Genomic DNA, 27149 nt, shown 5'->3' with positions numbered 1-27149 from the left:
TCCATTTACAACCGAACTTTGAAAGGAGTTATCCTTAAACCTATCTGACATCCTATGAGACATCGTATGAATAATCTCTTGCCACGATCATTGAGAGCACTAAATAATACATTTGAAGCAAAGATTGTGTCAAATGTTAAGAATATACAATGAAATTTGATTTCAAAGATTTGATTATAATCTCCTATAGTCAGATTTGTTGATTTGATCACCATACTTGTCTGAATCAATTCTCCTACAAAGATGAGTCTTTTTTTTTTTTTTTTTTTTGAACATAAAGCTCGACTTCTTCATAGATAGAATAAAAATTGATCCCAACATTACAACAAAATTAGGATCTAAGGACTTGAAAGTCCCTAGTAATAGTCTCCAAAATACAAGGAGGAATTTCTTCTAACCAAACATCATCAACAACATTAGTAATCGCAGTCTTAGCCAAAATATGAGCAGCTTCATTGAGACCTCTAGCTACATGGACAAAAGAATATGTTCTGAAAAAACCCACCTCATTTCGAATGCCTTCAACCAAATGACCAATGCTCGAAAGAAAAGGTGGATTAGAATTCACCTCCTTAATAACATTCAGTGCATCGCCTTCAAAAATCACTTCAAAAAAACCTACCTCCTTACTAAAAGATACTGCATATGTTGTTGCCAGCATTTCTGCTGTATGAGGATCAGTGAATATATGGATAGAAAAACATTTAGCACCCAATAGGAAGCCCATTGAGTCCCTCGCCACCACACCAATCCCCACCATTCCTTTCTCTTGATTTAAAGCAGCATCAAAATTAATTTTAACAATACCTGAAGGTGGATGAGTCCAGGAGCCCGTATTAGAAACTACAGGTTCAACCGCAAATTCTTCCCGTCTATTATTATCAATAAAATCAGCAGCCGTTGTCACCACTTCTCGGTAAATCTGGTTTGGATGTTCATTTTTACCTTCAAACAACATTCCATTTCTTCTAAACCAAATTCTTCTGGCAAGGACAGCAAAGATAGCCATTTGCTCAACTTCAAAGCGGCTACAACACTCCATAAAAATCTCCATGAAAGTAAAATCAATGAAAGCACATTTCTAGAATGGAGACTGACCCACACTCCACACATCCTGTGCTGCAATACAATACCATAAAGCATGAGAAATAGTTTCCATCTCACCAAGAAACCATGGACAACTCCCATCATCAACTATCCTCCTTTTGAGAAGGTTTTGCTTTGTAGGTAAAATATTATTAAAACTTCTCCACATAAAAATTTTAACAGCATTAGGTACTTTAAGATTCCATAAAGACTTCCATACCCCAGGCTCCTTAACAACTGTGGACGATTGCCCTCTTGACTGATCTTGTAACTCCATCCCAAGGTGATAAGCGCTTCGTACAGAAAAACTTCCATTCTTGGTGCCTTGCCATATCGGTCGATCAGATGGTAAAAATGGGCTAATAGGCATATTTGTTATTACCTTCACCTCCTCAGGTCGAAAGAGTGCATGTAAAAGGGAAATATCCCACATCTTTGTATCCCTATTAATGAGCATAGCCACCCGTGAATCCTCCATTTGTGGAATAGGGACAGACTGGATCTTATATGTAGTAGGGGTAGGTAGCCACCTGTCCCTCCAAATTTGAATCTTTGTGCCATCTCCAACCCTCCATAAAATACCCTGTTGCAAAAGCTCCCTAGCTGAGAGAATACTCCTCCAAGCATAGGAAGGATGATTACCAATAGAAGCTTCCAAAAAAGAGGATCTTGGAAAATACTTGGCTTTTAGAATTCTACCCACAAGAGAAGATGGATTCTGGAGAAGTCGCCATCCTTGTTTTGCAAGTAAAGCCTTGTTAAAACAAATAAGATCCCTAAAACCAAGCCCTCCACAACGTTTAGATCTCCCTATCTTTTCCCAACTCATCCAATGAATACTAGAAGTAGAAGCCATATGATTCCACCAGAATTGTTGCATCAATCTATTGAGATCTTTGCAAAGAGTAGTAGGCAGCAAGAAAACACTCATACTATAAGTTGGTACCGCTTGGACCACCGCCTTCAAAAGCACTTCTTTTCCAGCTTGTGAAAGGAATTTCACTTTCCAGTTCGTAAGCTTTTGTCCAACTCTCCTCGATGCTTTGGAATGCTTGGTTTTTGGACCTACCAATCAATGTCGGTAATCCCAAATATGTGTCAAATCTTCGAGCTTCTGTCAATCCGGACAAATTTAGAATCTCAGCTCGTCGAGATAGGCTAGTATTCCGACTAAAGAAAATAGCCGTTTTCTCCAAATTTAGCTTTTGGCCCGACCCTGCCTCATAAATTCCCAAGATTTTCAATAACCGTCGCCATTCCACAGAGTTAGATTTGCAAAAGAGGATGCTGTCATCCGCAAAGAAAAGGTGGCTGATTTTTGGACCTTTGGGGGAAGTCGGCACCCCTGTAATAATTCCCTTTTGTTCTGCCTGAGTAAGTAAAGTGCTCAACACCTCAGCACAAATCAAGAAAAGATATGGAGAGATCGGGTCACCTTGGCATATACCCCTGGACGGTCGAATATCTCCAACTGGATTGCCATTCACCAAAACTGAATAATGTGCTGATCTCACACATGCCATAATAAGTTGCACCCATTTTGTCTCAAAACCCATCCGTAGCATAGCAGATTCCAAAAATCCCCACTCCACCCTGTCGTAAGCTTTACTCATATCGAGCTTGAGACCCATAAAGCCCGTTTTACTCCACATGCGAGTCTGCATAGTGTGCATAGTCTCATAGGCAGCTAAAATATTATCAGTGATTAATCTGCCAGGAATAAAAGCACTTTGCATAGGGGAAATAATGTTAGGCAATACAATCTTAAGTCTATTTGCCAACACTTTGGATATGAGCTTATAAATTACATTACACAAACTTATAGGACGAAAATCAGCTACACTTATAGGGGCCACTTTTTTGGGTATGAAAGCTATGTATGTCTTATTAATAGAAGCATCCAAATAGCCAGTTTCAAAAAAATGGAAAATTGCATCACAAACCTCCTGCTACACAGAGGGCCAGTTTTGTTGGAAAAAAACAGCAGGGAAGCCATCAGGTCCCGGGGCTTTAAGAGGTGCCATCTGGTGCAATGCATGAGTAATCTCCTCCACAATTAAGGCTGCCAACAGCCTCTCGTTCTTTTATATTGTAACAAAGTCAGGGAATAAGAGCAAAATGTAGGCTTTAAGACTTTATCTTATTGACGTTGGTCATAGACCGAACCAGGTAAAATTCTTAGTCTCTATTTTATTATTCTACTATTTTCCTTTAATTTTCATAGCCTTATATTTCCTTTCGACAAAGTGATCTAAGAAGGGGCATGGGAAAGAAAATGTGATCTAAGTCTTCACAAGGTTGTCCACAAAGAATGATCTAAGAATGGCTAGCCAATAAATCAACTTGATATACATTCATTGAAACCTTTATCAACTCATTTATTTTGATCTTTAAATCCTTGACACACTCACATCCTCGCCTTGAGACTTGGAATAATTCTTCTATAGTAATTCTTAAAACTTTAGCTCAAAATCAACTTTTACTTTTGATAGACTCTGGACTAGGTTTCTCAACAATTTCATTATTTCGGCCATTGACCTTTTTATGCATTTCTTGCAAAAAAAAAAAAAATAATAATCTCAGACTTTTTGTTAAAATATAAAATAAATTGAAATTATAATGGAAGAAAAGAGAGAAAATGTGGTGCAAAGTGGGCTAGTGAGAAGCTAAATCTACACACTATAATTCGTAACTCTTTTATACATTTTAAAGCACTCTAAGAATTATAGGAAATAGGAGAAAAACTCTCTCAAGAGTGTTTCTTGTTATTGAAGAATAACAACAATTAGGTGGCTAGACCATCTTTATTCTACTTAAATAGAAGTTAGAGATGTAGCCCTAAAAGGAAAATTATAAAACTAGCCTTTATGAATCTAATTGCAAACTCGCTCTAGCGAACATATAGTCCCGCAGTCAGCAGCAATCTCACTCGAGGAGGATCGAGTGAACTTTTAGGCTGCCATCCATAACATCTCACTCGAGCAGCTGTCAAGCAAGGCTCGTGTGAAAACCTTTCTAGTTTCTCATTTGAGCACGAGGGCCACTCATACTTTTGGCTTCCTACAGAATTGCAACACTTTAGAAGCAACCCTCTTCACACAAGAAACCTCATGAGGTCATGTGTAATATGGTCAAAAATGAAAAAATATTTATGGGGAAAACTTCACGTAACTTCTCTAAACTTCCATCACTTTCATCACTTTTTCAATTCCACTCCCCCCCCTCCCCAAAGTTCAAACTTTCAAGTTAGTGTATCGAGCTTTTAATTTTTTGCAATCTTACTCCTCTCGTTAGGATTTGGGGTTAAAAGAGATGGTCAAAGGGTGACCTTTATAGCTTTGTCAACTTTATAAAATTACAGAATTACCCTTAAATTACAATTAATTTTGTTACAAAAAAAAATGAGAATATTTTGGGAATTTCTCACTCCTCCGTTATGATTTGATAGAAAATCCTAATTGAGTGGTGAGATTGCAAATTTTTAAATTTCGATACACTACATTAAGAGTTTTTAAACTTTGGGGGAGATATTACAAAAGTAATGAAAATTCATATGGCCGGTTAAGTTAAGTTTCTCCATATTTTTAAGTAGTTTGATGTTGAAGGTCAATGTCAACAATAAGAAATGTCCAATAGCATTACTTTTGAATGTATTGACTTGATTTGTCTGTCTTTCAATAAAAAGTATTTATAGAGAATTTTTTGTACTAGAAAGGTATAATTGTAAGATAATGTGGCCGGTGAGTGAAAGATCCTCCTCAAACAAAAAGATAAAGTTGAATGGAGTTGCACTGGGGTTGATGCAAGCTTTTTTTCAAAAAAGTTAAAAAAAAAAAATGGAGGTTTTTCTCAAAAGCTCTTTCTGACTTTAAAAGCTCTATTTTTCAACGCAATTCCAAACAGTCTCTTAGAGTAGAATTAGGATTGTGTTAGGAAATAGAGAAAATGTTTCATTTTTTAGCTTTTCTCAAAAGTGACTTTTGGTCATTTTTAGAGTAAAAAAGTCAAATAAGTACTTTTAATTTTTTTTTTTTTTTCCATACATACCAGCTTTCTGTTTAGCACAACTTTTTAGGTACTAAAATTACTTTTCAAACTCTTTAACGCAATCACAAACACACTCTTAGCAATCAACAACCTCTTGACAACCTTATTGAAGAAAGATACAATATTTCAATGGAATGATGATGTTGCATATGAGGCCTTTGCAAGACTCAGGCGGGTTGCTACAACTACCATATTCTTGCATTACTAAATTTCAAAAAAAAAAAATTACTCTTGAATATGATACGTCAAGATCGGCTATTGGGCCAATACTGATGTAGGAAGGTCAACCTATTGCCTTTACGAGTAAGGCCTTGTCTTCTCTACACTTACGCTTGACTATCTACAACAAGGAAATGTTAGCTATCATCCATGAAGTGACTAAATGGAGGCTCTATTTGATCCAGCAACATTTCCAAATACATACTGATAATAGAAACTTGAAGTACATTCTTGAGCAAAGAATTTCATTAATGGAGTAGCAAAAATGGGTTACCTAATTACTAGGGTTTGATTATGAGATCATTTACAAGAAGGAAGTAGAGAACTTAGTAACAGATGCCTTGTCACTTATTTCGGAGCATTCAGATATCCTTGCCATTTCAGTTTCAGCATCTGCTACTCTTGATCAGAATAAAAAGAGCAACAAGAAGACCTTGAATTGAAGAAAGTTATTCAAAAGTTAGAGCAAGATCCTTCCTTTGCTCCCCATTTCTCATGGCACACAGATCACTTGCGGTATAAGCTGTCAGGACTGGTGTCTAAAACTTAAATTGCATTAATATTGCTTTTCTATAATTGTATAATATTGAACATTGGACATATATATATATTGGTTTACATGTACATATATGTTTAAATATTTCATATGAATCGATATACATGTAAGGTCCTTAAGTTACTTGTATTTGACTAAGATGTGAGTAATGAGATTATCACACAGAAGACCGTAGTCTTAGGTCCTTGTAATTTATAAAAGATTGTTCGTAGTCATAAATGGATCTAGAAAATCCATCTAGACTATAACATGTCAACCATAATAATCTATCTAGATTAGAAGAAGCAGGAATGGCTTCAGGTTGATATGTTGGTGTAAGTGCAAGGTAGTGACATCTACCGACCGAACTATGTGAATCATCAATCTCTTAACACTGTAATTAAGAATGATGTATAAGCACAACAACTTCTAACAATTACTCTAAATCCCCAAAAAAAATTGTGAACTCAGACGTAAAGTGTGGGTCACTTTGATGTGCAAGAATGATATCAAATCACTTGTTAGGGGTGAAAACCCGGAGTTGATTCTCGGTTATTGGCTAAAACCGATAACAGGCTCCGGGGTAGCTGGTTATTAAAAATGGCCAGCCGACTCCTAAACCAGATAGCTGGTTAACCAGCTACCCCGATTGGCACTCGGTTATTCGGATTGGGTACTTAATTATTTATTTTTTTTTTAAAAAAAAAAAACAGTTTTTGTGCGACTTTTCGTTATGAATGATGAACTCCTCCAGCGATAAGAATACCTCCTTATCTCTTCCCTCAAGTCTCTAGACGTTCCATTTTCTTTTATTTTTACTTTCTCTTTTCATTTTTGTATATCATCATCTGGAAAGGTTATTTTTCTTTTGTTACGATGGTGTTATGCCTATTATTCCATTAGTTTGAACTTTGAACTTTGCCCAGAAAAAGAAGAACAAAGAAGCAACTAAAAACAATAGCTGTACCACTGAGCCACCAGACAATCCCAAGCACATGTATCCAGAGGTGGAGCTACGTTGTAAGGTGGGGGGCCAGGACCCCCCCTAAAATTTTTGAACTCCTTTCTACTTTTAACAGTTTTATATGAAGGCCTTGCAAGTTTTTGTGATTGGCCCCCCCAAGTTTTTGTATTTGGCCCTCCCAAAGTATTTTGTTTGCCAGACTCAGTAGACTTTTAAAAGAAAACAAATTTCTTTTGTCAGATATTAGGCTATCTCACTTTTTTATGTGCCTAGAGACAAGGGTTCTAGGTTCATGAAGTAAGATTGCAGACTGAAGTGTACACTGCTCAAGGTGTACGTACTGCATCAAAAGTTGGTTATTTTGTTACAAACTTTTTGACACATAAGGCTAAGAACATGCCACGTAAACCCCTTATTAAATTTTAATTTTTAAACCAAAATTTAACCACTTTTGTCTTTTTGTTACCTTTCTCCCCCACCCTTCTGCGTGCATCTTCTTCTTCATTTCTCATTGAAAATTCACTTTTTCATCTCACTAAAAATTCACTTTCTCACTGAATTTTTTTTCTTCTTCATAAAGTCTCTTCCTTTCTCAAATCAGACAGGAAGAGAAGAGAGATTAGAGGTAGAGAGAGAGAGAGAGAGAGAGAGAGAGAGAGAGAGAGAGAGAGAGAGAGAGAGAGAGAGCTCTTTTGGCTATTTTTCCAAATGCTAGTACGTAGTACCATTTGCTTAACCCTATAACAAGATGCATGGGGAGATAATAATCTCGCATTGCCGGTTTGTGCATGGCCAATGGGAGTGTTTCACTCCCCTTGCCCTGCACCCTAGATAGTAGGAGGTGGAATTCAATTTCTCCTATGACTCCTATCCTATCTGTTAAGAATTGAATGTTGCACATTCAAACCCTTAACTCGCATATGTTAGCCTCTTAGACTCATTGTGATATGATGTTTTGCTTGTTTTTTATGTTAACAGTACTCTCAATAGCTAAAGGGAAAAACACAAGCAATTTTCTGGACTTAAAGGGCTAAAATGCATAAGACAAATCTAGCATCTTATATTGCTGTAAGCGCTCGAGCGCATTTCAAAGGGCTCGAGCGCAAGTTAGGAGCAACAACCGCTCAAGCATACATCAAGCACAGGAGCCTAACCATACTAGCAATTACACTTGAGCGACCTTCCATAAGAGCTCGAGCACAAATCCATAAGGGCTCGAGCGCACTTGGAGGCGGCAGAGCTGGCAGTAGGGCAAAACCATAAAAGGAAAGATCTTTTCCTTCTTCTACTTGGACTAGAATTCCAAGACAGCTATGAAATCAACTAGAGTTTCTCTTTTACTCTATAAATTCACCTTCTATTGGTGCATTAGAGATACAATTTTTTAGTGAATAGGAATCAATAGGATTAGTGGCTAGGGTTTAGAGAAAAGAGTTCTTATTTTCAAACAGCTTCTTGGAATGAAATTCTCTGCAACAAATGCAATTTCCAGCATCTCCATGAGCAACTAAATCCTTCATAGGGTATTGATGTAGCCCTCCCCGAAGTAATAATGGTGTAATTGTATTTTCTCTTAGGAATTTCATATCATGAGTATTGGTTGTTTAATCTTGAGAATATTTCTTAATGTCTAAATTCGATTTTGATAAACCTTTTATCTTGTCTTAGAAAATTGTTTATCTTGATTGAACTCAACATTTATATTTTCTGTGATTGTATGAACGATGGTACAATTATTTAACATGTTTTTCTATTTGTGAATTTTTCAAGCATGTGTTCTTGTTTGTAGAAGATGTTCAGTTGCTATAAAAATTTAAGCATATGCTTTTCTTTTCTTTCTTTTTTCTTTTCTTTTTTTTTTTAATGATATAACATTTTTTATGCAATAAAATTATTCCAGCATGTTTTCTTAATTTGTAAAACAAGTTATGCTTGCAGTAAAATTTGTCAAAAATTTTACCAAACAATTTTCTTATGTTGACCCCACTTGAAACACTTTTTCAAATGTTGATCATACTAAAAATACTTCTCCACTTTTTATAACACAAAAAACTTTTTCAAAAAAAAAAAAACACTTTTCATAACAACAAACTAAAAAAGTTGAGATAAAAACCTTTTAGCTAAAAAAAAAAAAAAAATTAAACTAGGTTTCTTTGTCAAAGAAAAATTAGTTATTTCATATGCTTCTCCATCAAGTTAAACGGATGATTTGGATGAAGGGAGTAAATCGACATCTAAACTTGAAAAATGAAAATAGAGTTCAAATTGCACTAAGTTTAAGGAGCTAGGAAAGTAATATGAGTGTCATTTTATTGTAACTTATTCTTTTTCTTCTTTTTGTTTTTTATTTTTCTGTTTTGTTTTTTATTTTTTTTTAGAAAAGATGGATTGACAATGATAACCAATTTAGTACATATTGCAAATTAAACCAATAGTCCTTTAGAACCATCATGGATGATTCATTTGAAGTACTATAGTATGTAATGACAAAAGAGTTTAAGAAAGTAAAAAATGTTCAAGATCAGACACACTGATTTCAATTTTCGACAATGTTTTATCATGTTTAGGGTATGTTTGGGTGTTGTATTATATTGTATTATTTTATTATGTTTGAAAATGTTGTTTGGGTGGGTTTCTAAAAATATTTTTTTTGGGTTTTACCTTGCCTGCTTTTCGACCTGTTTTGAACCTAACTCAAAATAATTTAACCTAACTCAAAAATAATAATAAAATAATAAAAAATATATTCAATTCAATTCAATTCACACTCCTAAACATTTTTTTCAAATTTTGTTCTAGATTTTCTAAACCATCAAAACATAATTTTAAAACTCAAATTTTTTCAGTATTCACAATTTTGAATATAGTAGAATATAATACAAAAGATCCGAACACTCAAACTTGCCCTAAAGGGTTGAGTTTAGTTGTTTGATTCATGTTGATCATTTCAATTGTATTAGGTCATTGCACTCATGGCCCTCTTTCTTGCGAGCCAATTCAGTTGCCAAACACTCCTTTAGCTTGGCCATTACCATACTCATAGCTGGTCTTGTAGTAGAAGTCGGAGACACACAAGCCATTGCTATTTCAATAGCTTTCCGAGCAGAGTTGATGTTGAAATTTCCATGCAACCTTTTATCAACAATATTTTTTATATCCCCTTTAGCAAGCATGTAACTCACCCATTGACTTACGTGAGCCCTCTCATTGGTTCTCGTTATGATAGGGCGACGTGTGATTACCTCCAAGAGCACTACTCCAAAGCTATAAACATCACTTTTCACTGTTAACCTATTTGATAGGGAGTACCTGTCCAAATTTTGTAAATATGTCTGTTTAAAAATAGGGAAAACTTCATTTATAACTTCTGAACTTTCACCATTTTTTAAAGAAACTACCTAAACTTTAAAACATCTCAATTTATGGTATCTATTTTTTCAGAAAGTTTCAATCTCAGTCTTCCACTAGAATTTTCCGTTAAATCCTATCAAAATTCTCAAAATACCTATGTGTTTATTTTTATTTTTTATTTTTTTAAAAAAAGATATATAAAAATTTTCAAAGATTTATGCATGGGTATTTTTGCAAATTTCATTAAATTCTAACCAACACATAAATCATAGAATTTTTTTTTTTCTTTTTTTCCCTAAAAAAATGAGGGGTATTTTGATAATTTTGACAGTATTTAACAAAAAATTCTAACGGAGGACTAAGATTGAAACTTTCTAAAAAATGAATACCCTAATTTAAGATGTTTTAAAGTTTAGATATCTTCTTTCAAAATGGATGAACGTTCAATATTTCACATTTCAAATATCCTTACTTTATTGGGAAAAAAAAATTTTAAATATAGAAGATATCATGTACTCACTCAGGATCAAGGTACCCAGGAGTGCCCACAATCTTTGTGGAGAGATGAGTGGCTTCACTATTGGGAAATATTTTGGACAGACCAAAGTCAGAAAGCTTAGCTTGAAAGTTTTCATTCAACAAAATATTCGTAGACTTCACATCTCTGTGGATTATGGGTGGCTTACACCCATTGTGCAGATAATCCAAACCTACATTTTGAAATCCACGTACACTTTGCTTTAGAAATAAATAAATAAAAGAAGTCTATATATACCAATTGTAATCTGCTTCAGAACCTTGTGCTGCTTCCATTGCTATTCGAAGTCCATCTTCCCAGCTCAATACATTTTGGTTGTCACCTACATGAAAACAACCTTTGTGTTACTTTTAATTTATTAATGTGTAAGCAAATGATCATATATAAGAAATTAATTAATTGGGATTGCATTAAGGAGATTAAAAAAATATTTTTTAGTACATGAAAAGCTATGTCAAGTAAAATGGGTTTGTTTAGTTAAAAAACTTGAAGAAGAAAAAAATCTTTTACTTGCTCTAAAAAAGGATATCTTTTTTTAAAAAAAAATTATAGAAGAAAGCCCTATTTTCTGACCCAATCCCAAACAAATTAGTGTTCATAAGAGAAAGCTGCCAAAAGTAAAATTGAATTCTTTGAGTTGTTAGAATATATATTAATTAAATAGGAAAAACTTCACTTATAATTCTTGATTTTTCATCGTTTTTTTTTTTTAAAAAAAATATATATATATCCAAACTTTAAAAAGTGACAATTTAGAGTATCCATCTTTCAATTTTTTTCAATTTTAACCCTCTATTATAATTTTCCGTTAAATCTTACCACAATTTCCAAAAAACCCCTGAGTTTATTTTTTTAAAAAAAAAATTATAAAAGTTTTCAAATCTTCAAGCATATGTATTTTTTCAAATTCCATTAAATTATGTCCAACACCTAAATCCTAATATTTTTTTCTTAATAAAAAAATGTATATTTTGAAAATTTTGACAAGATTTAACGGAAAATTCTAATGGATTGTTGAAATTAAAAAAAAATTAAAAAATAAATACCATAAATTGACGCTTTTTAAAATTTATCAACTATTTTTAAAAGTGATAAAAAATAAAAATAAAATAAAGAATTATAAGCGAAGTCCTCAATTTTACAAGAGAATAAACGATGATTCAACACGAGCGACTCATTTTCCCAAACCTGAAAGATGTTGTCGTAAGTTTCCATTTGGCATGTACTCATAGACGAGTCCTATGTTGGTCTCATCGTGGCAATACCCAACAAGGGCAGTCAAGTTTTTATGATGAACTCTCATAAGAAGGTTAACCTGTAAATATAAGCCACATATTAGTTTACTAACATGGATGAGCTCTATTTTCTTGAAGTACATTTGGGCTTGCAATTTTTATAAGTGTAATTTAAAAATAGCGATTTAAAAATGTGAGTTTTAAAAATATAGTTAAGAATTTGACAAAATCACAGTTTGGCCTTTAAAATCATATTAAAATTGTGTGTTTTAAAAAAAAAAAAATACTTTAGTGCCTGCAATTTGAAAACCCAACTTTTGTGCGTTAATTTACATTTTTTTTTTTTTTTTTAAAAAAAAAAAGGCAATCCCAAACATTTATTTTCTGGGATTTAATTAGTTTAAAATCGAACTTTTTATCTTCAAATTAAATCGCAAGATTACTTGCCTCCGCTTGAAATTGCTGATACCCTTTAACAGATAATTGAGAAAGCATCTTAACAGCTACTTGAGTGTCATCTATGAAGCCATGGTGAACTTTTCCAAATCCACCTTTGCCAAGTAGCCTCTCAAAATTATTAGTGATCTTTAAGATATCAGCATAGCTAAATTGTCGTTTGTTGGACTCCAATGGCCTTCCTTGAACCTTGGATCCTGTATCCACTTTCAGATACATATGTATGTATTAAGAAAATATGTGTTTATTTACTTGGAAATTTTTTAAAAAATAAAAGGAGAAACTTCAGTTACCTCAAGATGTTTCATCATTTTTGCAATCACACCTCCAAAATCTAAAAATTTATAATATCATCCCTCGTTAAGACTTTCTGTTAAGTTTGTATTCTAACGTAGGATGTGAAAATTATCAAAATACACATTTTTAAAAAAAATATATATATATTATGCTCCACGACTAACCCACGGCTTTGTAAGTTTGTTTGGTTTTTTAAATAATTTTTTAATTTAGAATAATTTTGTAATTTTTAAAATATTACAAAGGTATATGGGATATTTCACCTATTTAATTACTGTATGATTTAACTCCAAACCCTAATAGGAGCGATGACATTACAATTTTTTTAAAAACTTTGCTGCTCAACATTGTAAATTTTTAAACTTTAGAGGAATGATTACAAAAAGACGGAAGCATGAAAGGAGTAAGTGAAGTTTCTTAAAAAAAAAAAAAATTGTAATAACAAAAATAAATAAATAAATAAAGTGGATGGCTTGCCTTGTTCTTTTCTCTTCTTGAGGCTCCAAAATATAGCCGCGACAGTGAATAAGAGGATGAACAGTCCAGCGAGTGATGCTGTTCGAATAACAATCTTCTTTTTGCATGAACTCGATGGACATATATTTGGATTTTCCCCCACACTATGCATTAAATTCAGAGTTGCCAAAAAATAATTCATATTGGGAATTATTTGAACTACCAACAATCAGGAACATAGCCAAAAGCTCTTATGAGGAGGGGTTAAGGGTCAAAAAAAATTTGTTAGTAGGGCCAGTGGACTAAATTTTTATTTTTTACCTAATTTTTTTTTTCTTTTTGGAATTGAGGGGGGCATGGCCTTTACCGGCCCCCTCTAAATCCGTCCCTGCCAACAATCTTAGTGTGGTATCAATAGTCGGTGCTCATGATAATTTTTTTTCTTGCCCTGAGAAATGTTGTTAACTTAAGAATATCTCCAACATAATAAGCAAATGGTTTCATAATAGTCAAATTTGACTATTATAAGCCATTTTATTTATCTCCAGTAGAATATGCAAAATAGATATTTTCCTTTTAGTGTGAATAGTAAATAGGCTCGATCTTCTGCATATTTATTATTCACACTACGCAGAGTTTTTTATTATTCTCTCACCCTTTTCTTCTTTCTCTCTCTCTCTCTCTCTCTCTCCCAATTTCTTTCACACTTTTTCCCACACCAAATAATATTTAGGGAAAAATCATATTTAGTCCTTAGGTTTTCAATTGATTTGTATTTAGTCCTTGAGTTTTTAATTTAAAGAATATGATCCTTAGGTTTTGCCCAAGTTTAAAATAAGTCATTCTATCACTTTAGTGTCAAAGTTAACAGTGGTTTGTCCACACGTCAACACTCTCATGCAATGCTACATTAGCAAGTATCAAGTCATTCATCAAAAAATAAATAAATAAATAAATAAATAAACCCTGAAAAAAAAAAAAAAAACTTAAAAAAACTTAATCTGATAACTTAAAGAGCAACCCCACAATAACTTTTTTTTTCTTTTCTTTTTTTTCATGAATGATTTGGCACTTGCTAACATTACATTGCATTTGGGTGTTAACATAGATGCTAACATGTCAAATGAGATACGTGTGACAAGTTAACTTTGATGATAAAGTAACAGAAGATCCTAATTTAAACTTGAGTAAAACCTAAGAACTGTATTCTCGAAATTGAAAATTCAATGACTAAATCCAAATCAGATGAAAACCTAGAGACTAAATATAATTTTTTCCCAACATTTAAATGCAAGTAGAAAGTAGAATAGAGAATTTGTTGGAGAGAATATAGAAAAAATAGTATCTAAAATAGAGAGTTGCATGTACTTTTTTAATAGCCACTTTGGCTATTATTACTGGAGATGCTCTTAAAAAAATAAAAAAAATAAAAAGAGAAAAATTAGACGGGCTTTTCTTCATTGGGTTTAGGTGTGGGGAAAACTAGCAATAATATTTGTGATTTTCTGAACATTCGCAACAACTTAAATACATGAAAAAATAAAAATAACCTCTTTCATTCCTTAAATACATGAAAAATCTAAATATTACAAAAAGTCATATACAACAGCCTCCTTATTACTTCCCTATCTATTATTTTAACGTAAAATATTTATCTCTCCCGTCTCCTCTTTTTGCCTTTCATTAGGAACTATATTGAGATTTTGAAAAAAATGTGAGGATAGGTAGGGTATTTGTATTTTGTAAAGAATTACAATTTTAATAGTATAGAGAAAAATAAGGAAAGCTATTGTAATGTATATTTGGATAAGGAAGTAGAAGGAGTTCAAAAAACTGGCCAACAGTGTGGTTAGATGGCCATGAAAAGCATTAATCAGGACGTTCTTAGGCAGGTTAAAAGCTGATATTTCAAATGATGTGCGTAAGTTCAAGTCTCGCACACTCCGTGAGACCATTGAGTTGGCACAAATGTGGGAGGATGAGTTGATCCACTCAAAAAGGAGTTCATATGCAAACACATTAGAGTATACACCACAGACATCATGGGAAAGCAATATCACTACCACGGTGAGTTCTAAAGCTCCAGGTTCTCAACCCTCTGTCAAAAAAAATTTGTGGGAGGAAATGCAAAAAAAAATTGAAAAAGGATTATGTTTCAATTCCACTGAGAGGTACATACTAGGGCATCATTGTGTAGTCCCTCATGTTTTCATTATTAAAGCTGATCTAGAGGGCAAGTTGGAGCTTGAAAATGTTGCAGAGGAAGACGAAGATAAGAAACTCCCCACATATTCACAAGTTACGTAGGCCTAAAGACCTGAAGATGCCACATGGGAAGAAGTCAATGGGAAGAAGACTCCGCACATAGGCCCAAACTCTGCCAGCAGTTTCCAAATTTCGACCTTGAGGACAAGGATCGTGTTCAAGGAGGGGCGATTGATAGGAACCGTGTCCTTGGGGTTTGGAAGCCTAATTCACATTACTTGGATTAAGCCTCCACGTTAGAAGTGATCCTTATCGATCACTTATCAGATGGGTAGCTAGATTATGTTATCTTTATCATTCTGTTTGGTAGGTTATGTTTATCTTTCTATGTTTATCTTTATGTTTCAATAATTACTAGAGAGGTCGAGACCTATTAGGAGTAGTAGAGGTAGCTAATCTATTTAAGGGAGAGGATAGCTAGGAGAAGGGTATCAAAGTTATAAACAATCAGTGTGTACGGTACTTTCCTACCTTAAATGGAAAACTTATCAATCCCATTCATCATTTGCATTCCACTTTCATTCACAAATCACCTATCCATCTGTTGTATCACAAGCATTTCAGAGAAGTTATTGAGTCTTAGAGCACTAGCAGCAGATTCCCTACATCTCATTCACTTCCCTACATATAGGTAAAACTCCTAAAAAACTACTTGAATTAGATTCCTTTGTTGTTCCCTAAACTAAGAAAACACCAAGGAAAACAAAAATTGCACCCTACCTCTAGGGAAGCAAAAGTGGTTCCCTTAGCATTGTTTTAATATAAAAAACTTTATCTACCCTCTCTCATTCCTCTAACATTTATTTGAACCAATATTTAAATGATTTCTCTTTCATCTCTCTCCTAGCATTTAATTTAAATAATATTTAAATGATATAGAGAATGGATAAGGAAAGTTATTGTGAAGTGTATTTAAATAGAAAATCAAAAGTGGTTTAATTTTCTAAATTGAGAAAAATTTTAAGGAGAGCTACTTCTAGTAGTGTTACTAGTTGTCTTGAATATTTAGTCAATAATCTTAGTCTTGAATTCAATATAGGTTGTCATCTTGAAATGCTAAGGACTTATATAATTAAATATAGGTTTGTTAAATTAATCCTATTATGTATAGAGAAAGTCAAGGCAAAAGTGGAAGAAAAACAAAGTGTGAGATAGAGCTCCAAGTCACAGTGCAGTGACTAGAGTCCTAGCCAAGATGGGAAGTTAAAGAATAGTCTCACATGCAGTAGAAGAAGAAGTCTAAGCGGAAGTAACAACACTACAAAAAAAGGACCAATTCTTGACCCTTTTTTTTCTAGATGGTTTTAAAAACCGTCTAAAATTAAATTTTTAATGACATTTTTCTGAAAAGCGTCAGGAATAAAAAAAATTTACAGACAATTTTCTAAAAACTGTAAGTAAAAAAGAAATCACGACGGTTTCGTTTAAAAACGTCGTGAAATTTGCTGACAGTTTGGGACAAACCGTTTGGAAAGGTAAGTGAGCTGTGGTGTTCCACTTAACCCTATGAATTTACAAACGGTTTGGGACCAAACGGTTTGGAAAGGTAAATTTCCAAACGGTTTGGTCCCAAATCGTCTATAAATTCATAGGGTTAAGTGGAACACCACGCCTCACTTTTACTTTCTTCTCGGTCTCTCTCTCCCTTCTCTCAGCATCTCCATTCTCTCACTCTCTCTTTCTCCATTCTCTCAGTCTCTCTTTCTCCCTTCTGTCACTCTCTTCTCACTCCCTGCATCTCACTCTCATTCTTTTCGATTCTCTGTACATTACTCTTTGTTCTTCATTTCAAAAAATTAGGGTTTGGTTTGGGAGTTATATGATAAAATAATTTTTTGTTTTGTCCTTGCAGATTGAGAAGGCATTTCTGAGAGACACAGAGAGATCGAGAGGGAGATAAGGACCGATCCTCCGGCAGTTCAGGGCACGTCAAAGAAGAGGAGATTTTCGGTGAGCACGTGAACCAGAGATGACCCGAGACCCATGAGATTCAAAAGAAGCCCAATTCTCCGATGAATTTCCGATAGAAACGAAGCTGATTTTTGATGGATCGAAGAATGGGTTCCATTGAAGCAATGGGTCGAATTCCGGTGACTCCCGATGAGATTTTTGGTGGTTTGTGGGGAATTTCTAGTAGGTAATTCCTTGTAAATTCTTGTGATTCCACTTAGATTTTGTTGATTTATTTTAAGTGCTTTGATGTCATGATTTCCAGTTGCTGAACCGAAGCCAAAGCATGCAAGGAAGAAGATTGGGCATGAATAATGACGAAAAGAAGAACCTAGAAGCTATGACCACAGGACAAAAATTCCCGCATGGATAAAAATAATAATAATAATAATAATAATAATGATTAATTGTAGACGGTTTGGGCTCTAGACTGTTTTACCTAATCCGTCAGGAATTAAATTTCCCGACACTACTTTCCAGACGGTTTCAAACCGTCCAGAATAAATCGTTAGGAATTGATTCTTGACAGTTTTCACCTAGTTCTGGACTGTTCAAAACCATCCAGAAATAAGAGAATTTTTGTAGTGCAAGAGAACGTAGAAGTTCTATTTATCTTCTTAGCCGTTGTAGTAGAAGTCTCTCTTGTGTCACTTTTGTGTTCCTCAAAAACTGAAGTGGCTTTTAAAATCACCATTAGGCTTGTGATTGATCACTATTGAATTTTAACCAAATTGTGATTTTAAAAGCCACCTCATTTTTAGAGGGACACAAGAGTGACACATGACAGGTTTATAGAATTACTCCACAAGAGTGACAAAAGAGTGACTTCTAGAATTACTCGTTGTAGTAGTAGAACGTAGTCTAAGTTTGGCAGTAGTCCTTTACGTGTTGCATTAGTATTACTATTTTTTATTGCTTTCATAGACAAAAATATATAGTATAAATAAGGGGTCAGTGTAAATAACCATTAGAAGAGAATTATTAAGCTTATGGTTTTTCATCATTCCCAAATGGAGTATTGTGATCTCTCCTGAGAATTATTAAGCTTGTGGCTTTTCTCCATCCCCAATTGAAGTATTCTGGTCTCTACTACCCGAAAGGAGTTCAATATTTTATTCAATATATTTATATTATTAGTTGTGGGGTTCCATGAGTGTGACTTCAAATGAAAATAACTTCTGGTTTCTTGTTTAACTCTTATCATTTCGTTGATTTTGGTAAGTCTTTATCAATTGATAAGCATATCTATCTTCACTTTGTATTCCATGGATAAATTTCTTTCAATGGTAATTAAGCTTATGATTCCTCTTTGAAATCCAAGATCACCATGTCTGAGTTTGTGATAGAACAAACATACCTTAGTGATAGTGAGCCATCAATTGATTTTTCATTGAGTTGAACTGGAATTGTACCTATAAGCTTGTTTTTTTCCAGATTTCTGCAATGGTAAAGCCAGTATGATCACCAGATTTTAACCTAAAAATCTATAATGCTACAAAATTCAACTACATAACTTACAAAACCCTCAATAATGGCAATTTTGATAGAAAATTTGGCACTGGTCCAGTTAAGCTATTGTTTGATAGATCCCTGTATTGGAAAAAAGACTTAGATTTAATTTCATTCAGAATCTCAATACAAAAACATAAAAATAAAATAAAATAAAATAAAATAAAAAAAAAAAGTGTTTTCCCATCGTTTAATTTTTCGGCGTTTTTTCTTATGAGAAATGATACATTTACAATTATTGTATAACTCTAACAACTTTTTTTCAAACTAACCATTGGATCTGTTTTTCTACATGTAAGTCCTCCATATCCAATGGTTGATTTTAAAAAAAGTTTGTTCGAATTGTACAAGAGTTATATATCTCTTTTCTTAATTGCCAATGAATTCTCGGTGTAAAAAGAAATACACCAAAAAATTTCAAATAATTCTCGTTTGGAAACACCATAATTTATCCTAGAATTACCCGCATGTATTCCTTTTTTTTTAAAAAAATAAAATAAAATAAAAAATAAAACAAAAAAAGGCCAATAATTAGTTACAAAACAAATAGAACCCTAACCCATTTCATGTGATGAAAAATGATAGTTGGTTAAAGTATTAGCAACAGCTTCTCTATAACATATTTTATCACTTAAATATAGGAAAATTTTCAAAAAAAAAAAACACAAAAAGTCACCTGCAGTAGCTTGCCTATTGTTTCTCTAAACATTAGAAATGCTACAGTGCTACCAAATGTATTGGGTAGTACTTTACCTTCCCTATACATTATTTTAATACAAAACAAATAGAACCCTAACCCTTTTCATGTGATGAAAAAATGATAATTGGTTAAAGCACTAGCAACACATACTCAACCATTTTCCTTAAATTTAGAGAACAAAATTATTTTCTTTCTTTTTTTCCTATCTAAATACACCACATAATATATTTCCTTAATATTCCCTATATTATTAAAATAATTTTTTTTACTTTTAATAATTTTCTTTTTAATTCCAAAAAAATGTGTGTTCTCTCAATCTCTCTCTCTCTCTCTCAACCTTTCTCTCCTTCGTATTCTTTCTCTCTCTCGTCTCTCTCTCTCTCTCTGAATCTCTCTGTCGTCTCCATTGATTTCTTGGTTTTGTTGCTTTTTTGTTCTTTATTTTTTGATTTCAAGTGGTATTTTGGGGGTTTTTGAGTTGTGGAGTTTGGGGGTGTGGATTTTTATCAGTGGGTGGAATAGGAGAGAACTTGAGAGAGAGAGAGAGAGAGAGAGAGAGAGAGGTGAGGGGGAGGAGAGGGAGATGTGGTGCTGCAATAGGAAGAAGAATAACATATTAGGATGTAAGATGAGAGAAATCCTTTATTTTTTTGGATTATAATAATGTATTGGATAGCATTGTAGCTACTCAAGGGTTTAGGGAACTTTTGAGGAATCTGCTGTGGGTGTCTTTTGGTGGTTTTTTTTTTAGATTTTTCATATATTTAGGAAAGGGAACCACTTATAGGGTATCAGCTGCTAGTGTTATTAGAACATTAGCAACAGCTTCCTTATAACATCTTCCCTCCCTTAAACATAGAAAAGATTTCAAAAAAAATCACAAAAATTCACCTGCAGCAGCTTCTCTATTGCTTCCCTAAATATTGGGAATTGTTTTCTTATAAAGTATCTTTCTCCTCTCTCATATCTCCTATTTTTGCCTTTTATCGAGGATAGTGTTGGAATTTTGTAAAAAATGTAGGGCTAGGTAAGGAACTTGTATTTTGTAAATAAATAATATTTTAATTGTAAAGGGAAAGATCATGAAGCTATTGTAAATTGTATTTGTATAGGAAAGTAAAAAGTAATTTTGTTTCCTAAATTTAAGAAAAATCAAAAGAAAGCTGTTACTAGTGCTCTTAGCCCTCAATCACAATTGAGTTCATATATAACTAATTAGACCATGTGATATAATTAGATATCTATATATATATACTTACAAAGATTGTATCATTGTGAGATTGGATATATAAGGAGCAATATCCCCCCTTAATCCACTTGAGGACAAATCCCTGCTTTCAGAACAAGTAATTGTGTTAAAATATGGCTGGAAGGCCCAGAATTATATATGTTACTTTGTATTCTCTTTCTCTTCCTCTATTATTCTCCGTTTAAGTGTAATTGTCAATTCACCATTGGATTTTTTTTTTCTTATTTAATTAAAATTGATCTAAATGTGGATTGACAATGACACGTTAGAGAATGATATATATATATACAGCACATCTTAAGCCAAAAATTTGGAAAGGTCATAAATTAACTTACAAGGAAATAATTCGAGGGGAATTATAATCTTCATAGTTACACTGCAAACCATCCCACATGTAAACTTTAGGAGAACATGGATCTCCTTGCCAGTTTCTTGTCACTCCATACATTAACTTGATGTTGATAATGGCGTTAACTAATGTTTAAAGAATGATACAATAAGTATATATGGTAGTTAATGAAAGAATTCATAATGCAATAGGAAATAAATAAAATAGCTAAAGATTAGAAATAGAAAGTGGAGACGAGAAATTTGGGGTGGTTGGGTGCTAGAGAATTTTTAGCTCTTATTGCTTAATTATTTACAATACAAATTGTCCATGTTTATAGTAAAATTATGGTCGATGAAGAGAATATACAAAAGAGAATAACTTCTATAAGGACTTAGCGCAAACCAACTCGATCTTTGTGCCATTCAATAAAAAATTTGTCACATCAATGTATAACACAAAAACCAAAAAAAAAAAGGATGTTTTGGTTTTTTTTTTTTTTTTTTTTTTTTCTCTCTAGATTTTGTGTATTACGCTGATGTAACAATTTCCTATTAGAAAGCTCAAACAGCATTTATGCCACATCTCTATAGAAGTTAATCTTCATACAATCAAATCTGATTATAATCATATTCTAACAGTTCAAGCAGGTCCATCAGAATGTGGCAGAAAAACCAACATATAGTTCAAAGCATATATATATATATATATATATATATATATATATATACACACACACACACAAAGATAATATTATTGATTTATATTTTCTAGTCTAGGTCGATTTGTGTTTTCTTGTATAAGTCGATTTAGGTTTACTTTTATAGGTCGACTTATTCAGCTATAAATAAGGACCTATGTATTGTAAAACAATCAAGTCAATGAGCACAATGTAGTTAAGGCTAATTTGTAGTGGTAGATGTAGGTGTCTAACACCGAACCACCCATAAATTCTCTGTCTCTTTTCTCTCTTTTGCTTCCGCTACTATTCCGATTTTATTCTCATATTTTAGATTTAAATACAAATCTCAACATGGTATCAGAGCCACTTTCTTGCGGCATTCAATAAATGTCCATCAACGTTTTCTAGTCTCCTTCGCGGTGGTGACTCCTCCAGAGTTCCTACCGATCCGTTCATCCACTGCTCCACACGGATTTCCACCATCCAGGCCTTCTGTCACACTGTTCAACACATGTACTGGAAGCTTGGAGTCTGATTTACACAACCCCACCAAAATCAGCCAAAGGAAAGAGATAAGGAACTTACAGATGGTTCGGCGTTAGACGCCTATGTCCACCTTTATGAATTAGCCCTAACTACATTGTTCTCATTGACTTGATTGTTTTACAATACATAAGTCCATATTTATAGTTGAATAAGTCGACTTATACAAGGAAACACAAATCAACCTAGACTAAGAAATATAAATCGATAATCTTATATTCTGAATAGATTCTAACAATATATAGACGTTGGGAAGAACATACCATCTCCTTGGTCAGTCTCAGATTGTGGGAGTTGTTTCACTTCATAAACCTCGATGGCATTGATGATGGGTGGAAGAGTTGAATTTTTAGTTTTTCTGAGTGAAAACTGGTTTTTACCCGCTGTGATTGGAGATGGGGAGTATACATAAGATGTGTACAGGTACAAAGGAACAACCGGTCCATACCAAAACTCCCCGTTTAGATAGATGTTGAATGCCCTGTATTGGTGAACAAGCAGCCCTTCAACTTCAGCAAAGTGCATGTACACATAATATCCATCGGGAGGGACAGCGAGGTAGAAATCCAACGAAGAATTTGCATCCGCCGGAGTCGCAGCAGTATTCATCACAGCGGACGGTGGTTCATAACCATTCTGATTGGACTTCACGGTGAGCTTGGTACTCAACGTTCTCCACTCCCTATTAACTCTATTAGGCCTCCATATGCGATCAAAAATGTCGTACTTGTACCTAATTAATTATTAACTTCAAATATTGCTTAATTCTCATTATATACACAAAATATTAATTGGATCGTCTATTCGATCTTTGTAAAGAAAAAAATAAATCTCTAATACAAACAAATTCGTTACAAATTTTAACAAATAAATAAGGAAAAATTTTACTTATAATTTCTTATCTTTTATTACTTTTATAAAAAGATACCACAACTTTAAAAAGTGTCAATTTAGAGAATCCATCTTTCAATTTTTCTTTTTTCAATTTCAATCCTCCGTTAGAATTATTCATTAAATTTTATCAAAATTTCTAAAATACTTCTTCTTTTTTGAAAAAAAAAATGATTGGATTTAGGCGTTGGTGAAAATTTAACAAAATTTACAAAAATACCTATGCATGAATATTTGGAAAAAAAAAATTAAAAATAAACACAGGGGTATTTTTGAAATTTTGATAGAATTTAACGGAAAATTCTAAAGATGATTGAAATTGAAAAAATAAATAAATAAATAAAGATGGATACCCTAAATTAACACTTTTTAAAGTTTGGGTACCTTTTTACAAAAATAGTAATTTTGGAAAAACTTCACTTTTACACCCCCATGGCCAAGTATATATATATATATACAGGGGTATTTTGAAAATTTTAATATAATTTAACGGAAAATTCTAAAGGATAGTTGAAATTGAAAAAAAAAATTAAAGTTTGGATATTTTTTTGTAAAAGTAGTGATTTTGAAAAAACTTCACTTTTACACCCCCCATGGCTAAGTTTGTATGTGTGTGTGTATATATATATATATATATATATGCAATTTTGCAATCATAATCTTAAAGTTAGGTGTTTTCTTTTATATATTTTTCGGTGTACTTAGGGGCGCCTTACGCTTTTAATAAGACCAATTTATTACTTTTCAAAAAAGTTTAAAAATTTATAATGTCAGCATCTTATATTTTGAACCCTTTCTATATTTTAGATCTAGCTTGTGTACCGTAACTTTTTAACTGCAACACATATGGTGTAGAAATATTTAACGGCCCAGATGTAACCAAAGCAAACTTATTTTATTTCAACCAAATTAAAACGTTATGTTGTAGTTGTATGATCAACCCACCTAAAATCTCAACCCAAATAATTAAAAAACCCAAAGAAAAGATTTCTCATCATGCATGATCGAGCACGTACGTACCGAACCGAACCCTCCACGTGGTTCGAATCCACCAGACTCGGCGGCTACCAGACTTCCTCTAGAGCATGAATCTGTTTCATTCCAAATATACCACAACGTTTCCGTTAAAAAACACGGCAACTCTTCTTTGGTCGTTATATCTGGGCCGTTAAATATTTTTAACAGAATATGTCTAGTTTTAACTACATGCATCACACAAGCAAAATGCTCCACTTTTTCTTTTTCCTTTTTCTTTTTTTTTTTTTTTTTAAAAAAAAAAATAGAACTTTGAAAATTCTGTTATCCCGCATCGAGTAATGCTACATATTATCGTTGTGTCCTTTTCTAGTCCTTCCAAAATTGATGTGGCTCTTAAAATCAACATTAAATTTATGATAGACCACTATTGGATATTGATCTTATGGTGATTTTAAAATCCGAGAAATGACCCCTACACTCATTTCTCACAACAACCCCACAACAAGCTGACGTGACTGGTAATATTTTATTATTTTTTTTGTTTTCTTTTATTTTCTTTTTGTAAAAAAATAATAAAATATTACCAGCCACGTCAGCTTGTTGTGGGACTGTTGTGAAAAATGAGTGTAAGGATCATTTCTCTTAAAAGTCACATCAATTTTAAATTGATGTGGCTTTTAAAATCACCATTGAATTTATGATAGACCACTATTAGATATTGATCTTATGGTGATTTTAAGAGCCACATCAATTTTAAGATATAAAAGGAAAACATAAAGATTATATATTATATATAGCATCACTCGTCCCACAGCCATGGGTTAGTTCAAGGCAATTTTTTTTTTATTTTCTTTTTGTTTTTGTTTTCTTTTTACAAAACAAAAACAAAGGGTATTTTAGACATTTTAACAAAAAATTAAATTTTTTAAAATTTGAGGTTATGATTTGGAGATTAGCTAGGGATGTAAAAATTGAAAGTTTTTCCAATCGTTTTGAGTAATTTTATAAAGATTATAGTCTTTTTTTTATCCTCTCAAATATATTAAATACGAAATAATAATCATATTAAATTTAATAATAAATTTAAAAGCCACGTGATATTGGGAAGGAATACAAGGAATTAAATCGACTCACCTGAACGTTTTGTACGTTACTGTGCCAGTATCTAGGCGTGCAGTGAGCGCCAACGATCCGGATTGAGACACGTAAGTGTCACTTCCCAAAGGCCTCAATTCTAACGTGGAGATAAACGGCGTTCCAGAGCCGGTGTTGACAAGGCAAACATGGATGTAATTGGACGACGGGACGTGGATGATCTCTTTGTAGATGACAGCGGACGCGCCACTCAGTTTCACAGAATCCCACATGTTCGGTCCGAGATGCAGGTCGAACTCCGGCAATTTGTCTCCGGCGTCATAGTTCCCGTACATGAAAGTCCCCCGGATCAGATATCGAACGCCTCTTGTAATAGTAATGTGGTAACAGTTTCTGAGCCCTTGAGGAAAGCTTCTGACATGCCATAGATGCTGCTTAGCGTTGTTTCTGAACTCAGGCGATATGGTGTTGCTTATGCCGGCGTCTATAAAGGTGGCATCGGAGATGTAATATATATCAGTCGTCCGTCCATTGTTGCTAGAGTTCTGTGGTAGCCCGCAATCTAAGCTAATGAAGCCTAACACACACACACACACACACACAGATTCATGAAGTTGTCGAAGTTAAATTATGAATGTTTTATATACATGCACGACCACGACATACCCGTTTGATCCTGGGCACGAACAAAAATGGTGAGAGCAAAACCAGCAAGCAACGTTAAGTACTGGAAATGTTTCAACATCCCCATGATCTCAACGTTCTTCTTCTTTCTTCTTTTCTTTTCCTTTCTTCCATCACATTCAAGCATTAATTAAGCACCATCTCTATTTGTTTTGTTTTCCTTAAAGACTTCGTTTTTCTCACAAAAAAAGCTCAACAACCAAAAAGTAGTATAGTTATCAACCGATTCAACAAAAAAAAAAACAACCCAAATCACATTTTTTTGTCCGCGGATCTCCTCCACCGCTCGTCAGCGGCACTTGACAAAACAGAAAAAGTAATCATGTGTGCCACACGTGACTTATTATAGTGTTTTTCATTTTGTGGGGGAGGTTTCGCCACCCCATTTTCTATTTTGGGTGCATGGCCGAACCAACCCCTAAAAATTAACTATGGAGTGGCCGATACCAATCGTAACACCCTCAAAATTAATAAACTATGGTAATTAACTTAAAAAGTTACTCATACGCTTCCAAATTAATTAACTGAAGGTACTATATATGCCTAAACACACCCATATTAGAGTAAAAAGTAAAAAATATTGATTTGAGCTGAAAAAATAAGTAACCTCAATAATATCTTCTATCATTAATACAAACTCAGAGCCTCCAATAGAATGTAAATTTCAATATATAATATATATATATTGTCTCAATCAGAGGCGGATCTACATTGTAGGTTAGGGACCCGGCAACCCCTAAAAATTTTTAACTTCTTATAATTAACCAAAGCAATTTTATATGAAGGCCATACAAATTTTTGTCTTGGCCATCCCAAATTTTGTCTGTCAGACATTTAACACAAAACAAGATGTCACCCATCAAAAAAACTGGCAGATTTTTTCATGCCCACCGGTAAAACTCACGGTGTCGACTTAATTCTAGCAACCATGTTTGAATTCTCCCCCTTCATTTTCCTAGCTTGTATTGCTTCTATTAAAAAATTACAAAACAAAAGTACGTTTGGCTTGAATGCCTAAGGTGTTCATCCTTAATTCTCTTCGCCGTGACATGATGAGTTCTCTCTTCTTATACTAGGCTTGAAGGAATTTC

The 27149-nt window shown here is 33.5% G+C and overlaps 1 protein-coding gene across 1 annotated transcript; it reads right to left on the bottom strand.

Moving 5' to 3' along the window:
- Positions 1-9746: 9746 nt before the first annotated feature.
- On the bottom strand, positions 9747-26125 carry LOC133881077 (LRR receptor-like serine/threonine-protein kinase IOS1). Its single transcript, XM_062320041.1, is given in 14 exon segments — positions 9747-9818; positions 9821-10160; positions 10723-10912; positions 11000-11062; positions 11929-12055; positions 12423-12637; positions 13206-13348; positions 18757-18837; positions 18918-18989; positions 20868-20939; positions 21193-21331; positions 22674-23143; positions 25414-25951; positions 26041-26125. Coding segments are annotated over 14 exon segments (2607 nt in total).
- Positions 26126-27149: the final 1024 nt, after the last annotated feature.

This window comes from Alnus glutinosa, chromosome 11 (genome assembly GCF_958979055.1).
Source record: "Alnus glutinosa chromosome 11, dhAlnGlut1.1, whole genome shotgun sequence".
NCBI classification, from domain to species: Eukaryota; Viridiplantae; Streptophyta; class Magnoliopsida; order Fagales; family Betulaceae; genus Alnus; species Alnus glutinosa.
The sequence above is the reverse complement of the archived record's forward strand: the minus strand, read 5'-3'. Positions and strand labels throughout refer to the sequence as shown.